Below are 14,212 nucleotides of genomic sequence, written 5' to 3'. Positions count from 1 at the left end.
CTTTTTTTTTTTTAAAATGACTCCAGCCAGCCTCTTGATGTTGCTGTGAAACATAACCTTAATTGCATGGACTACAACAATTAATATATAGTACAATACAGACTAATTAGTTTGAGGAAAATGGCACATAGATAATAAAACAGCAAGTGATACCGTCCTGCATTATACAGTGGACAGGGTTGTTAAAGACTTGGTCTAAATTTAACCTGTTTGACTATGTTATTTCATTGAGGGAAAATAAGATGTGTTATCTGTCTACTGCTCATTAAGTGCCCGTAATTGCACTTTTGTGCAGATCATTGGCAAAGTTAATTCTCTTGACTGCCATGTTAAGTGGTCTGGAAATGAGCTATTAGCTGTGTGTAAAACCAAAAAGCTTGTTGTACTTATGAGCTTAAATGCAAAGCTGCAGCATTATTGACTATGGGGTGTATATATACAAATCCAAAAACAACTTGTTCACCCACCTCACAGGTGATTTTCTGACATTGTTATTTCTGCTTTAAACCCCTGCAGAGTGATCAAGGTGTCCCTTGATCATCTATCAAAGCATAAAAGCTTTTAGGGTCGAGTTTTCTAAAAAAAATCATAAAAAATGGGAAAATAAAACACAAAAAATGCATAACTAATGTGAAAATACACATTTTTTCTTATGCAAACCATCAATCCTCTTTTAGCTTCTTACCTCTTCTTTTTTTTTTGTCAGGGTCTAGATGAGGAGGCGATTGTTGACCACGGAAAGACGAGCTTCGCCACTCTCTCAAACTATGAGAAAGACGATTTTGAAAGTAAGTTTAAAACTGCCAGACCACAAGTATTTTTCTTGCAACTATTGATATTTCTTGTGCTTTACTGTGTAATGGAAATGTAGGATTAAGCCAGCACTCATCAGGTGGAAACACTTTCAAGATTCAAGTAAAAGCATCTTTCTTCAAGTGGATCCATAACTATAACTTCCTCTCAGTATTATCTCAGTTTTAAGGCACTGCTGGAGCCCTCTGCTTTCTGTCCAGCTAAGCTGTCCATTTTTTTTCTTCTCTTCATGCTCTTTCATCTCCTGCGCCTTTTTTCTGTTGTCTTTGCTCTCGGTGTTTGTCTCCATCTGTTAGACTTGTGCTTGTGTCCCTTACGCTCAATCCTTTTCTCTTGATTTTAATCCTCCTCCCATTCAGATCAAAGAACGATGACTCATCTACAAAGAAAAGGGTATTGGTAGCAAATGCAGGGTGAAAATGGGGTGCTGTCTTTTTGCAATATGGCTCCTTTGTCGCAGTAACAATAATGAAGAGAAGATCAAACTGGTGTGGGGTGTCACGTTTATGGTTTTCCTCCATATTTTTTTTTTATTTGAAGCTCTCAAAAGAATAGGAAAGAAATTAATTGCCTTTTTTTCTTGAATGTGTGTGTCCCTGGAAATATGATACTGCTTTCACAGTGTAAACCTTTTTCAACATAGTTTAGTGTTTTTTAATATTAGTGTTTAATTCCACTTATATCCCTATATAAGCTCGGCAACTTGCAGATGTGAAGCAGGAGCCTGAGAGGAGCGTAGAGCTTTAAAAGCCAACAAGAAAATCACTCCTTTTGCTATGTTTTTAAAGCTTGGCAGCTAAATTTTTAATTAACTCTAGCCTGTACATTTTATAGTAACTGATGGTTGGTGTAAAGTGCATTATTGTAGTGAAGTCTGAAATGAGAGCATGGATGACCTTTTCAAGTGAGAACTTGAATGGTATATGTGCCGTGAGATCTGCTCCACAATCTAATTATTTTTTTCTATAAGTTAAAAATTTAAGCTACCGATATGCAGGAAATGACTATAGCATTTCCACTCTGCACAGTTGCAGTGTCGGGATTGTCCACGAAAAAATGCACAAAATAATGTTGCTGCACATGTGGTTTGTGAGCTGTATGCTGTCGTTATACCCGAGGAGTTATACCTCGAATCTGTCAGGTTTGCTAGATATAGAACTGTTACTTCTTTATCCGAAGAGAAAAAAAGTTCAAATTTTATGTAGATCCATTATAACAAGATGTATAGCAGTTGTGGTCATTTAAACTTGAGCCAGGATTTGTTGATTTAAAAATCATATCCTCATATATTGAACAATATTTTCTTTCCTTTCAGATACACAAAATAGAAACAGATTTCTATAATATTTGTTATGTGTAGTTATTTATTCACTCATTTATGTTCTGCTTGACTCTGGATCTGCTGGTTTTTGTGTTTGTGGCTTCCAAACAGGTGTGTTGGGAACAGGTAAGTTGCACCGTGTCCTCTGGCAGACAAATGATTATGTTAACATGCATAAGGAGGTTGAATGGCGTTTCTCCCCTCCTTTTATTTCCTACACAAGCAGACAATAATTAATAAAATTTCAATGAATCTCTTTTTTCACATCCAATTATTGGTGCTGGTAAAGTGTTTGCAGATTAGAAGCTGTGTCACAGTGTAATACAGTGTGTCAATAGATATTGCATCTTTACTTTTCCTAGGCCACAGAGCAGTGTACGTGGGTGTCCATGTTCCTCTTGGGAGGGAGAGTAAGCGGAGGCATCGCCACAGAGGACACAAGCAAAGAAAGAAGAAGAATAGAGATTCCGAGGAGGGGAAAGAAGATGGCAGGGATTCTCCTACTTATGGTTGGCGACTATTTTGAACTTAATTGCAATTTCATCCATATCACATGCCATTTTTTTTTACTTTTCTTTCTCTAGTCTGCTCTGTTTTCTTATATCCCATCCCACAGTATTGTAGCTTGCAGCTAGTGTGTACCTTTGAACCTTACCTTATCTATTACCGCACACTAATGGGCTTCCTTCACATATTAAATAGAATCTCCTATAATCTAGAATAGGTAGAATCTTTTAATATAATGAATGAAAAACTCCACATAAAATCTTTAAGTAAAGCATCCACAAAAAGCTTAAGTTAAAAAAAATGTAGCCACTGTGTGCAATTAGATAATTACTTTTGTTTAACCCTCTGATTTTCTCCATACGTCAAACAGTGCAGCTCTAAAAGGCATTAAAGGCCGCTGTGAACGGCCTCTCACAGACTGAAGGCTCCGGCATTTTAAGTGATGTGCGTACGCATTTGTGATTGAAGTTGCTGCGTCATTCCAGCTGTAAGACGCGTAAGCAACCAAGCAGTACTTTGAACTCGATGAAAGACTGAATTGAGCCTTGTAACAGTGCAACTAACAAAAGATACTTTTATTTTTAAAGCACGGTTTTATCATTTAAAGTGTCAATATTCTGAGGTAGACTTTTTGGGATAGGACTAAAAATGTGTTTTATAAAAACAGTTTATCACAGTGATACAGAGATGACAAACTAAAACACTTCAGTGTGTTCGGGATGTTTATAAAAATGTTTCAGTATCTGCTTTTGCTCCAGAAAATAAATGTTTTTCAGTTGGAAATCAAGTGTTAATATTGAGTGCGTAATAGACACCAAATCACCACACAATGTACCCTTGTGTTAACAGAAAGTAACTCACCCGTTTTCACTTCAACTATTTAATTTCTGCCTCCCTGTGGAGTTTAGTCTTCTAATATACTTTATCTATTTCCTTCTTCTCTGTGGTTTCAGATATCCTAATACTGTATCTCTTAATTCAATCAGACATGAAAAGGAAGTTGCTAAAGCGTCCGAGTTTTATTATTCTCTTTAGCACACTTCTTGGTATTCTTCCTCAAAGAAAAGCAATTACATAGATGGTTGTCGTGACCAGCTACACATAGACGCAATCCATCCGGCTTTATAATTGTAGATTTAATCTCTGCTTTCACAGAGCATTTTCCCACATCATCCTTTAGAGTTGAAATAAACATTTAAGAATAAGACATCTGCCCTGTGCAATTTTCTTGTGAAGTAAGAAAAGTTGTTTACATTGGGCCACTAACCAAAATGCTCTGAGTTTATACTTTATTTTGGAAACTTCTATCTTCCCTGCATTTCCTGACAGTTTGTTCAGTTTCTTTAATTTTATTGTTATTGTTATAATTATTGCAAAAATGAACCTTGGCCTTTTGTTCCACTCTCTGTTTAGACACGCCATCCCAGAGGGTACAGTTCATCTTGGGTACAGAGGATGATGACCTGGAGCACGTCCCTCACGACCTCTTCACCGAAATGGATGAGCTGTCCTTTAGAGATGGCACTGCCACTGAGTGGAGAGAGACTGCCAGGTTAGGAGGCAGATGAAAGTGTGAACAGCATAACGACCATATGAAGTTTAAAAAAGACAGAACAGAAGCCCACAGCACAGATCTATTGGCTTTTTAAAGAAAAACCCATTAATTTTCAGTTAGATTTAAAAGGGAAGGTGTTACCTAAGGTCTTTTTGACAAATAATCACAGCTATCAGCTTAAGTGGCTTATTTCTCAGTAAAAAATCATTGTGAACTTTAGAATTTTTCTACTGTGAAGTACTTTAAATGACAATTGAATAATTCCATAATGCCTTCACAGCATTTTTAATGCCCCCAGAATCTGCAGCAATCCTGAAACATTTCTTTCATTGAACAATCTCAATTTTAATTTGATATTAAAAGAAAACTAAACTAATATCATACATAAACATTTCCAGGGTTGTTTGCTGTGGTTTGAAATAAACTTGGCAAAAAAAAGTAAATAAATTTGGTCAATGATTCCTTTGTTGTTACAATGCTTCTTGGCAACCGCCTGTTTGTTATAAATGGTCCCACATTTGTAAGGAAAATGTATTTACTGGTTGATCCGCAGAGTTGAGTATGTGGATTGTGCCCATGAAAAACTTGCCGAATCTTCTCTGCCAATGCCAAACGCCCTATTCTACTTTTTGTCTGGATTATTTATTGGATTGAATGATTGACGTCTGAAGAAACAAGACATATTGGCAATTTAACAATTCATTGAACAAACAGGGGCCTCAGTAGCACGTGGAAGAACCATACACTGCCACAATAGCCTGACATCTCCTCATGCTGGTCACCAGCTTAGTCAAACACTGCTGTGGGATGGCATCACATTCTTTAACCAGCATTTGTCGCAAGTCAGTGTGGTTGTCTTGGTCAGAGAATAAACGGTTTAGCATTTGGCAAGTTTCTTATGTGTGCAACCCACATACCCAACTCTCAACCTAGATTGTCAGTTGAGCAGATTTATTGACAAAAAGCATTTTTACAACAAAGAAATAATCAACCAAATACAAACTTTTGTGCTAAGTTTACGAATGACGACCTAGCTTCCCTGGCATCTCAAAGACTGACATAATTTGAACTGAAACTTAATTTGCAGTGCTTTAGAAAAAAAAATGCATCTTGGCTGACAAGTTGCTGTTCTAAGTGGAGGAGTTTAAGTAGCTTGGGCTCCTGTTCATAAGTGAAGGGAGAAGAGAGTGGGAGATTCGAAGACAGATTGGGCCTGTGGCAGTAATCCTGATGCTGCATTGGTTCATTGTTGTAAGGAAAGGGATCAGAAGAAAGGCAAAGCTCTTGATAGTGACCAAAAGAATGAGATCACTGATACAAGCAGTGGAAATGAGCTATCTCTGAAGGGTGGCTGGCCTCTCTCTTAGAGATGGGGTAAGGAGTTCAGTCATCTGAGAGAGACTCAGAGTATACCCACTAACCCTCCACATTGAAAGGAGCCAATGAGGTGGCTAGGGCATCTGACGAGGATGCCTCCTGGGCACCTCGTGGGTGAGGTGTTTTCCAGGACACACTGGAAAGACTACATCTCTTGGTTGGCCTGGGAACGTCTACCCCTGTATAAGCTGGAGGAGGTGGCTGGGAAGAGGGAGGTGTGGGCATCCTTGCCTCAGGCTGCCCCCCCCGAACCTGTTTCTGATAAGCAGAAGAAAATGGATGGATGGATGGATGGATAGCATCTTGGCTTTGCAAGCCAGCACAGACTCTTACTGAATTGCAATACAGCTTGTATGTGGGTACAAATAAAACATTGTCGTCTTTCTGTACATGTCTGTTTTTTGGCGCTTACCTACAGATGGCTGAAGTTTGAAGAGGATGTGGAAGATGGTGGTGAGAGGTGGAGTAAGCCTTACGTGGCCACATTGTCCTTGCACAGCTTATTTGAACTGCGTAGCTGCATACTTAACGGCACAGTTTTGCTGGATATGAGGGCCAGTAGTATCGAGGAAATCGCAGGTAAATTTACAATAGAGGACTTTTACATATCATTGTTATATTTTTTAGGTAGCATTGCGATTACTATGAAATGCATTGAATTTATTACAATAATAATTACATGTTTAATGGTCTATATATAACCTTCTTTGTGTGTTCTTGTGTGTTTGTGTTTTTGCCGCTGACATTGTGTGACTCAGACATGGTGATAGACAGCATGGTGGCGTCAGGGCAGCTGAAGGAGGATTTGCGTGACAAGGTGCGGGAAGCAATGCTGAAGAAACACCATCATCAGAATGAGAGAAAGCTCAGCAATCGCATCCCACTTGTGCGCTCCATTGCTGACATAGGCAAGAAACATTCTGACCCACTCTTGCTTGAAAAGAACGGTGAGATCCTACGGCGCACTCACATTTCTTTTTCTCCGATGTTTTCCACCACTGGGGAACTGTTCTTAAAAATCCACTGTTCAAATCCCTCAAAGCCAGCGTAGAAGGTGGATGGTTTAAAGTGAGTAAAATTGTTGAAGCACTCAGTCCCCTTAGTGAAAAAGAAATTTGAGTGCTAATTTATGTGCTAACCTGTATGGCTGGCCTGGCTTTGGGGTTTGAATTAATTGTTTTCACTCCTCAGGGTGTGACATTCAGGAAATAACGCTTTACCTGCAACTGGAGTCAGCATTGTGTGCATCTTTTGTTTTTTGACTAGGCATGGCCACAGTGGTGTTGCACATTTTAGGATCTTGGGTTAGATGCCTGAGGTTTTAACAATGAATGAAATATCCCATTCTCCACTTCTCTGTCTGTGGTTTTTGTTGGGCTTGCATTTTCGCAGCATTAAAACTGAAATGCAAATGTGAGAGGTCAGAATTCTCTCACGTTGTAGGTTTGTGATGGTAACAGCTGCAGTCTGAAATATGTATGTTTATATGAATGTGTTGTGTAGGACTTATGAGTGGTCTGTGTGTGACAGAGCACATTTCCTCGCAGTGCACCAACATCGCGCTAACTCATCCTCGCCTGCATGCAAGCCTTTCTGAACTCGGAGCTTTGCCTCACTCATAGTGTGTGACCGGCTTATTTGGAGTTGAGTATAACACGTTGTTTGTCCCTTGTAGAGCCTCCCACATGCCTCACTGAATCATTCTTGGCTTCTTCTGCACACAGCCATGCTTTTAGCTCACGTTTATGCAAGCACGACTCTCTAACTACACCTCTGTCACCCTATCGCTGCCCACTCTTTCTTGCTGTCTCCTTCAGATACCATTTCTGTGATGTACTGCAACTTCACATGTTTTTCTTCTGTTCCATTCCTTATTCCTTGTCCCACCCCATCCCTCCCTCAATCCCCTCTTTCCCCTATTTGCTTTCCCTCTCCTCCTCCCCCCCTCCCTTATTTCTTTTTTTTTTTTTTTTTTTTTTTTTTTTTTTGCCATTGTCTCCTCTGTTAGGAGAGGGCCTGTCCTCTTCACGTCTTTCTCTCCACAAGCCAGGGACAGCATCCTCCGTATCCAACCTGTCCCAGAGACGAGAGTCCAGAGTCTCCGTTCTGCTCAACCACCTGCTGCCCTCTTCTTCTTCCAACACTGGGCTTTTCCCAGGTCCTTCTCCCTTTACCACCCCTCAGGCTTTACGCCGTTCTCAGAGCCCATCACACAGACAGGGCGTAGTCCTCGGCCCACAAGGCATCCCTGAGGTTGTGGTATCTCCTCCAGAGGATGAGGACCCACCAGAAGAAGAGGCGGTATCACCACAGCTCAGCCGGCGAGCATCCTCAGCATCCCAGAGTGTTGAGCTGCTGCCCTTAGAAGGCAAATATCTGTGTAGCCTGCCAGTGTGAGTCACAGCTTGAACAGAGAACACTAGCACTAGCATGAAAGCTCTGCTCACTGTTAACTTCCAACCTTGCGTCCATCTCATAATTAATCCACAGCAAGGCTCACTCACTGAATACTGTGTATATATATCAATAAACGTTTTGACATTACTCACTGATGAAACCTCTGCTTCCCTTCCCTTCTGTTCATCTCTTCCACCAGCCTGTTCCTTTCTGCTATCTCTCATCCCTGTTTTGCCCCTTAAACTTTGCTCCACACATTTTCTAAGCATCTACGCCTTGCTTAGCTGAGTCCATCTTCACACCTTCCCCTTGTTGTGTTTGCATAGCTACCCCCAAAATCTTGTGCCGATACTTCGTCATCTGTCTTTTCATGTTTTTGTTTACACATTCTGCTCACCATGACTCACATTTATTAGTTGAAAAACTTGTTTGAAGGGGTTTTGTTATTGGGTTTATTTCACAATGAGCAGTTTATCAGCCCAATAGGTCATTCAGTTCATCTTCGTTTTCTGCAGTTCAGAGTTGCACAGCATTAATTACGTAGGCTAGATATGTTTATAAAAAAATCCAAATGTATTAACAGGGAAAGTGTAACTCTTATCACTGGTGTCACATAAATCTTTTGATAGTGTGTTCTGTATGTTTTCTGTGGAGGTACAGCTGAAAAATGCTGCCTAGTTTTTGTAACCCACTTTAGCCATTCTTAGTGTGGGCATCGTTAACTGGAGCTGCTGGCCTTTATTTTTTTGTGCTGTCCTGCTGTTGTCAGTGACTCACAGCACTGTATAAAGAATACATTCCCATCAATTAATTGGGGACTTTTGCACAGTTAGAGCAGCACTTATTGATTGTTGTTTGACGCAAATCTTGCAGAAGCCTTGGGACATTTCTTTTGCTTTTGTGGTGGTGTTTTGGAACTAACAAAACTAGCAATACATCCTAAATCCTTTTAGCTATGAGCATTTGCCCTCAGGCGACTGCTCCTTTGATTTCACTGAAATGTCATTCAACTTGTGCTTTTCCCATTGCATCATTTGGCACCCATTCTCATCATTTGGCATCAGTTCCAAAGATAAACGTTCTTTTACCCGTCTAAGAGTGTAGAGAGAGCAATGTGTGCCAGCAGCGTGGCCAAAAATAAGCCTGTGATTAGAGCTGGTGTGATGTTACTGTATGTACCATCACACTGGCACCTACTGTGACTTTTTGTTCTTCCCGAACCAAGCGGTTTTAATTTATTATTAGACTCTGTGTGCATGTGTGTACGTACGTCTGTGTTTGTTTCATTCTGGGAATGGCTCCATTTCAAAGTATGGGCTGTTAGAATCCGCATTCAGTTGATGGGAGCTGAATCTGAAAGGTTAGGGAGGTCTTATTATAGCTGACAAGCTTCTGTAATTGTACCCCCTCCTGGGGAAATACATAGAATTAAGAGCAGGCTTCAGAGGAGGCTTTCAGGCCTTTCCACTTTCAAATCATTAAATTTAATAATGTCATCTGGTGTTGGCTGGAGGTTGTAGAAACTGTACCGTTGAGCTAAATGGCTAATTATCTAACAGCTGTATAAGTGTATATGCCATGTCTGGAGGCTATTTGAAGTCTAGCTTACATGTTACAAATACATAGAGTGAAGGTATTGTAGATATTGAGTTGACAAGAGGCTATTTATGTGTAAATGTCATGCACCCATTGAGTGTGCTCGTGTCATGTGTAAAATACCTTTACACGGGCCATTCAGGGACTCACTGCACTCCACTTGTTACACGTTAAAAGAGAGAGTTGTTGTTATTATTACAGTAGTTGCATTTAAAACTCCTTCATGCATATAACAAATTATATTATTTTAGATCTGTACATGTATTCCTACAGGTGCTATAAATGTACCCTCTAATCTTCTTTTTGTCTTTTATTGGAATTTCCGCCAGTCGGTAATTTCAGACATCTGTGCTACTTTTTTGCATATGAATGAGGTAGTGCTGTGACACCACTGTTTAAAAGGCTGGTGTGGTGGAGCATTCCAGGGCTTAGCCTTCCTGAATGAGGTGTGCTGGCAGACACAACCTAAACTAATCCCTCCCATATTTCAAGAGGCTTTGTCAGGTATGTGAGCAATCACGTTTCTGTTCAGCAGTCCCAGCTACCCAGCATTCACTGGGGTTACTCCAGGGTACAGTTCAAGGGTATGAATCAGTGGCCAGAAATCACTGGCAGAAATGATACATTTTCACTTTGACTTGTGGTGTATTTCGTTTTTTATGTTTGCTTAATTATTTCTTGATGACTTTTATTTTTTTGTGGAAGTGGAAATGAAGAAAAACCTGGTAAAAGAATTTCAGAGGACAGTATGCATATGTAGTCCTTCGCTTTATATGCAGCACTCCCTCATTTCATCTCCCTCTCTCATCTCGCATAAAGTGCTAGCGGTTCCTGTATCTGGTATGGCTCAGATCGCATAAAGTGTGCAACCAGTCGTCCACAGAAATGACAGTTTTAACATTTGATCTGCCAGGACATCAAACACTTCCATTCACCTTTAGAGCAAAGCCGACATGAATTCAAGCCAAGCAGGAGTAACTTCAGTGCCAGAGCATGAGCTCAACAGACTGGGAGCATTCAGGAATACTGTAGTGTCAAATATCATCTTCCCTCTGAAGAGCTGTCACATCGTTGCTGCTCTGTATCACATTTAGTGGATTTCGTGGAAGAAATCATTTCACTTGACAGAAAAATAACATAATAAAATAGATTCAACTAATCTTTAATCAGCTCCGGCATATGTTTTTTTTTTTATTTAAACATTTGGCGCAGTATGTTGGAGCCAAAAAACTGCAGAACTGATCTGGTTGAACATTTAAAGCAAATTTCCTTAGGCCACTTAGCTAAGAGCACATACAGTGTTTAATTTTCCCTTTAAAACTGAATATAGAAATATGAAGTTGAAACACTTATTTAAACTGTAATACTAAATTTTTTTTAAAAAGTGTGATTCGCTTTGTATCAGGTTTGTTTGCATAGAGTGATTAAATTCCACAATTGCGTCACGTTTGTTGAGCCCATGCTGTAAAGTAGAAGTACGCATATCATTATATAATCTTCTTCATAATTAGACAGGCAAATTAATGGCACTTACTTTAATTATTAAAAGTTGTTATTATCATTATTAATCTTATTACTAATCACATGACAGATAGCGTTCATGGCAGACCTCACAGCTGGTCTCCTGCCGTCATTTCCTGCCTTGTACTTACACGTTTTCTACCGCCGCTTTGTCTTTTTCTCTCCTCTTTTGCATCCCAGGACCACTGGTGTCTCAGAACTCCGTCCCAAACAATCTGGATAGCAACAAGGCAATGGATAGGCGGCCATCCAAAGTAGGGGTCAGTAGAGAAAGCAGCAGTGTCGACTTCAGCAAGGTAACCTATCCCCAGTACTGAGCACAGAAACAGTCCGTGGTGGAGGGACCCATGACTGAGCCATCAGTGTTTTTTTTTTTTTTTTTTTTTTTTTTCCCCTTCAGTTTCTGGATGTTCAGTCATTTCGATGGCCTCCATTGAAAACAGCCTCTATGAGCGCCAACATCACATACCTGTCAGCCCTTTTCTTCTGGGCTCAGTAAAAGGCATTAATCATTGCTCCTCCTGTAATGGATGCAGAATAAGCATCAAAGTAAAAGTTACATAACTGTTTAGTTTTGGAAATCCGTAGCATGGCTCCCATTCATCCTACCATTTTCTAGGTCTGCATCCATTAAGTAAAATGGCAGGTTGCCATAAGCACTTGTCAATATGAAAGCATCCATAACTGCCAAAAAATAAGGTGCTGTGTTTGCATGAGTCACAGGAGATGAAGGCACAGACCCTTTTACACAGAGAGGAACAAAATGTTGCCATGCTCGGGTCTATTTTTATTTAGCGTAGCAGTAAAAGCCATTTATCTGAGGAACATAATAAGAAATGGATAAAATCAATGGACAATCTTTGCTCAGTACTATGTAGTTCTATAGGCTGCTCTCAAATCCCCTTATAATTCATTTATTATCATAGCATCCAACTGACCTGCTGCCATTCCTTTCATTTCCATATCTTCATCTCTTTTCACATGTCTGTACTTCCACTGGCTCCAAGTCTATTATACCTTTTTTAAGCTCTTTCTTCTGTGTAGATCTGTATGTATGATTTTACTATTTCACTGACTTCAGGTGGACATGAATTTCATGAAAAAGATTCCCCCGGGTGCTGAGGCTTCCAATGTGCTAGTGGGAGAAGTGGACTTCCTGGAGAAGCCCATAATTGCATTTGTTCGACTGTCACCTGCAGTCCTTATCACAGGCCTTACTGAGGTGCCTGTGCCCACAAGGTAAGTTTTTAAGAATTGTATCACATAAGGTCTTTTCTTTGCCTAAAGTTTTGTCATTAAAAAAACACACCAAATATGAAAAGTTAGTTTTTTTTAAAGCAGACTTTTTAAATAATTTGTTAATGCTGCTATCACATCGACCTACTATAACCTGTGGATTTACCATGACTGTGATCATACACAACCCTTTGCAATGCCTGGATACAAATCTTGAAACATATAATTGGGCAAAAAATTAGTAGCATGGTGTGCAAAAATGTGGGCAACGCTTGTTTTGTTTTTTTCTAATCAACACTGGAAGAAGTAAAGCGATCAAAAGAAGAAACAACAAGGCTGATGGCTTAACAAACAAACATAAACAATGCAAATTGTTATATAGCTATATAGCCCCGAAATGATATCATACTTCGCAATAAAGACATTAATGATGATGTAGAAAAACATACTGAATGTTTTATGGGAGATTGCAGTAAGTAGCAGCTAGTGCAGACAAAATGAAGGGCATTCTTCACCCTTATTTTTGTCACTGGTGTCAGACTGTCTAATTTGAAGTGTGAATCTATTGCTGCAAGGCTCTTGCAGTGCCATTGTAGTGATGCAACATAAGTCAATTGCAAAAAAAAAAAAAAAAGTACCCTAGGTTTTTTAGGTGTTTTCGTTGTTTTCTGTTATTTTTATTACTCGTACTTAACTGCTGTGTGGATTTAATTTATTCAACTTATGATAAACCGATTCTTTACTAGGACACTCTATTTTAATCTTGAGTCATATTCTTTCCTGGTTAAATAAAAATAAACTGAAAAAACTTTGACCAGTTTCTTAAAGCCTGCAAACAAAAGTTAACCACATCAGTAATTTCTATCCACTGTCTGCTCTGTCTGTCATATGGAGGGCAAATAGCCAGATCCAGCATTGCTCGGTTGAGTCATTTGTTTATGTTTGGGTCGCACCTCACCAGCTGTCGGTATCTCCTCCTCATGTGGCTTCTTAGCTTGGATGCAATCAACAGTGTATTTTTACCTCAAGTGATGAAACAAATTTGCTTCCACCTTTAATTATTTTTCTTGCACATTTTTCAAAGTGTTGCGCTTTATTGGTGGTGTAATAGCCAAAGTACTTCCATACTTGTAAAGTAGCTCCCTTAGGTGAGGTTAGCTGAGGTTCTGCTCTTGATCTCACATGTCTGGGCTTGTGCTGTTGTTGTGCCCTCTAGGGAGCATAAATACATAGCATGAGATGACACCTTTTTTCTTTTTTTATTTCGGAGCTACAAACCAGCTCCTCAAAAATTTAAGAAAGACTGAATGCAGTTTGTATCACTGTCATCAGTTTAAGTGTATTTAATTAATCTGTTTCTTGTTGAAAGGTTTCTTTTCCTGCTTTTGGGTCCTCACGGCAAAGGACCACAGTACCATGAAATTGGCAGATCCATGGCCACGCTAATGACAGACGAGGTGAGAAGGACACTGCCATTTATTTGAATTTTATCTTATTTTATCTTTTTCAAATGTTAATTGAATTGTGCAACCATTCTCCAAATATATTTCATTTTCTAGATTTTCCACGACGTTGCATACAAGGCCAAAGACCGAACTGATCTACTCTCTGGGATAGATGAGTTCCTTGATCAGGTGACTGTCCTTCCTCCTGGAGAGTGGGATCCCACAATTCGAATTGAGCCACCCAAGAATGTCCCATCTCAGGTAAGTTAGGATCTCTACCACATTTTATATCAGGTGTATCTACTGAATATACATTTAAGTGTCCATTTTCATTTTAAACCTAGCCTAAAATGACATGACTGTAACAAAAATATAGAGAAAATTGCCTGGGATACACTGATGCATTAATGATTCTAAAACTGGCCATAGGTGTAGATCTCTTTG

The 14,212-nt window shown here is 39.6% G+C and overlaps 1 protein-coding gene across 9 annotated transcripts in view; it reads left to right on the top strand.

Annotated features, from left to right (window-relative positions):
* LOC308384413 (sodium bicarbonate cotransporter 3-like) overlaps positions 1–14,212 on the top strand; it is a 57,628-nt gene that overhangs the window by 28,247 nt on the left and 15,169 nt on the right. For 4 of the 9 annotated variants that reach the window (XM_080862969.1, XM_080862964.1, XM_080862968.1 and 1 more), the window contains exons 2-11: positions 707–788; positions 2,497–2,643; positions 4,055–4,193; positions 5,992–6,152; positions 6,332–6,520; positions 7,582–7,941; positions 11,268–11,383; positions 12,169–12,326; positions 13,693–13,780; positions 13,883–14,029. In XM_080862969.1, coding sequence (XP_080719095.1) covers positions 707–788; positions 2,497–2,643; positions 4,055–4,193; positions 5,992–6,152; positions 6,332–6,520; positions 7,582–7,941; positions 11,268–11,383; positions 12,169–12,326; positions 13,693–13,780; positions 13,883–14,029 — 1,587 coding nt within the window. The remainder of the gene's footprint in view (positions 1–706; positions 789–2,496; positions 2,644–4,054; positions 4,194–5,991; positions 6,153–6,331; positions 6,521–7,581; positions 7,942–11,267; positions 11,384–12,168; positions 12,327–13,692; positions 13,781–13,882; positions 14,030–14,212) is intronic. The other 5 variants (XM_080862966.1, XM_080862972.1, XM_080862967.1 and 2 more) reach the window with 4 other exon arrangements.

Source organism: Rhamphochromis sp. 'chilingali' (genome assembly GCF_963969265.1).
Source record: "Rhamphochromis sp. 'chilingali' genome assembly, chromosome: 17".
NCBI lineage: Eukaryota > Metazoa > Chordata > Actinopteri > Cichliformes > Cichlidae > Rhamphochromis > Rhamphochromis sp. 'chilingali'.
The sequence above is the reverse complement of the archived record's forward strand: the minus strand, read 5'-3'. Positions and strand labels throughout refer to the sequence as shown.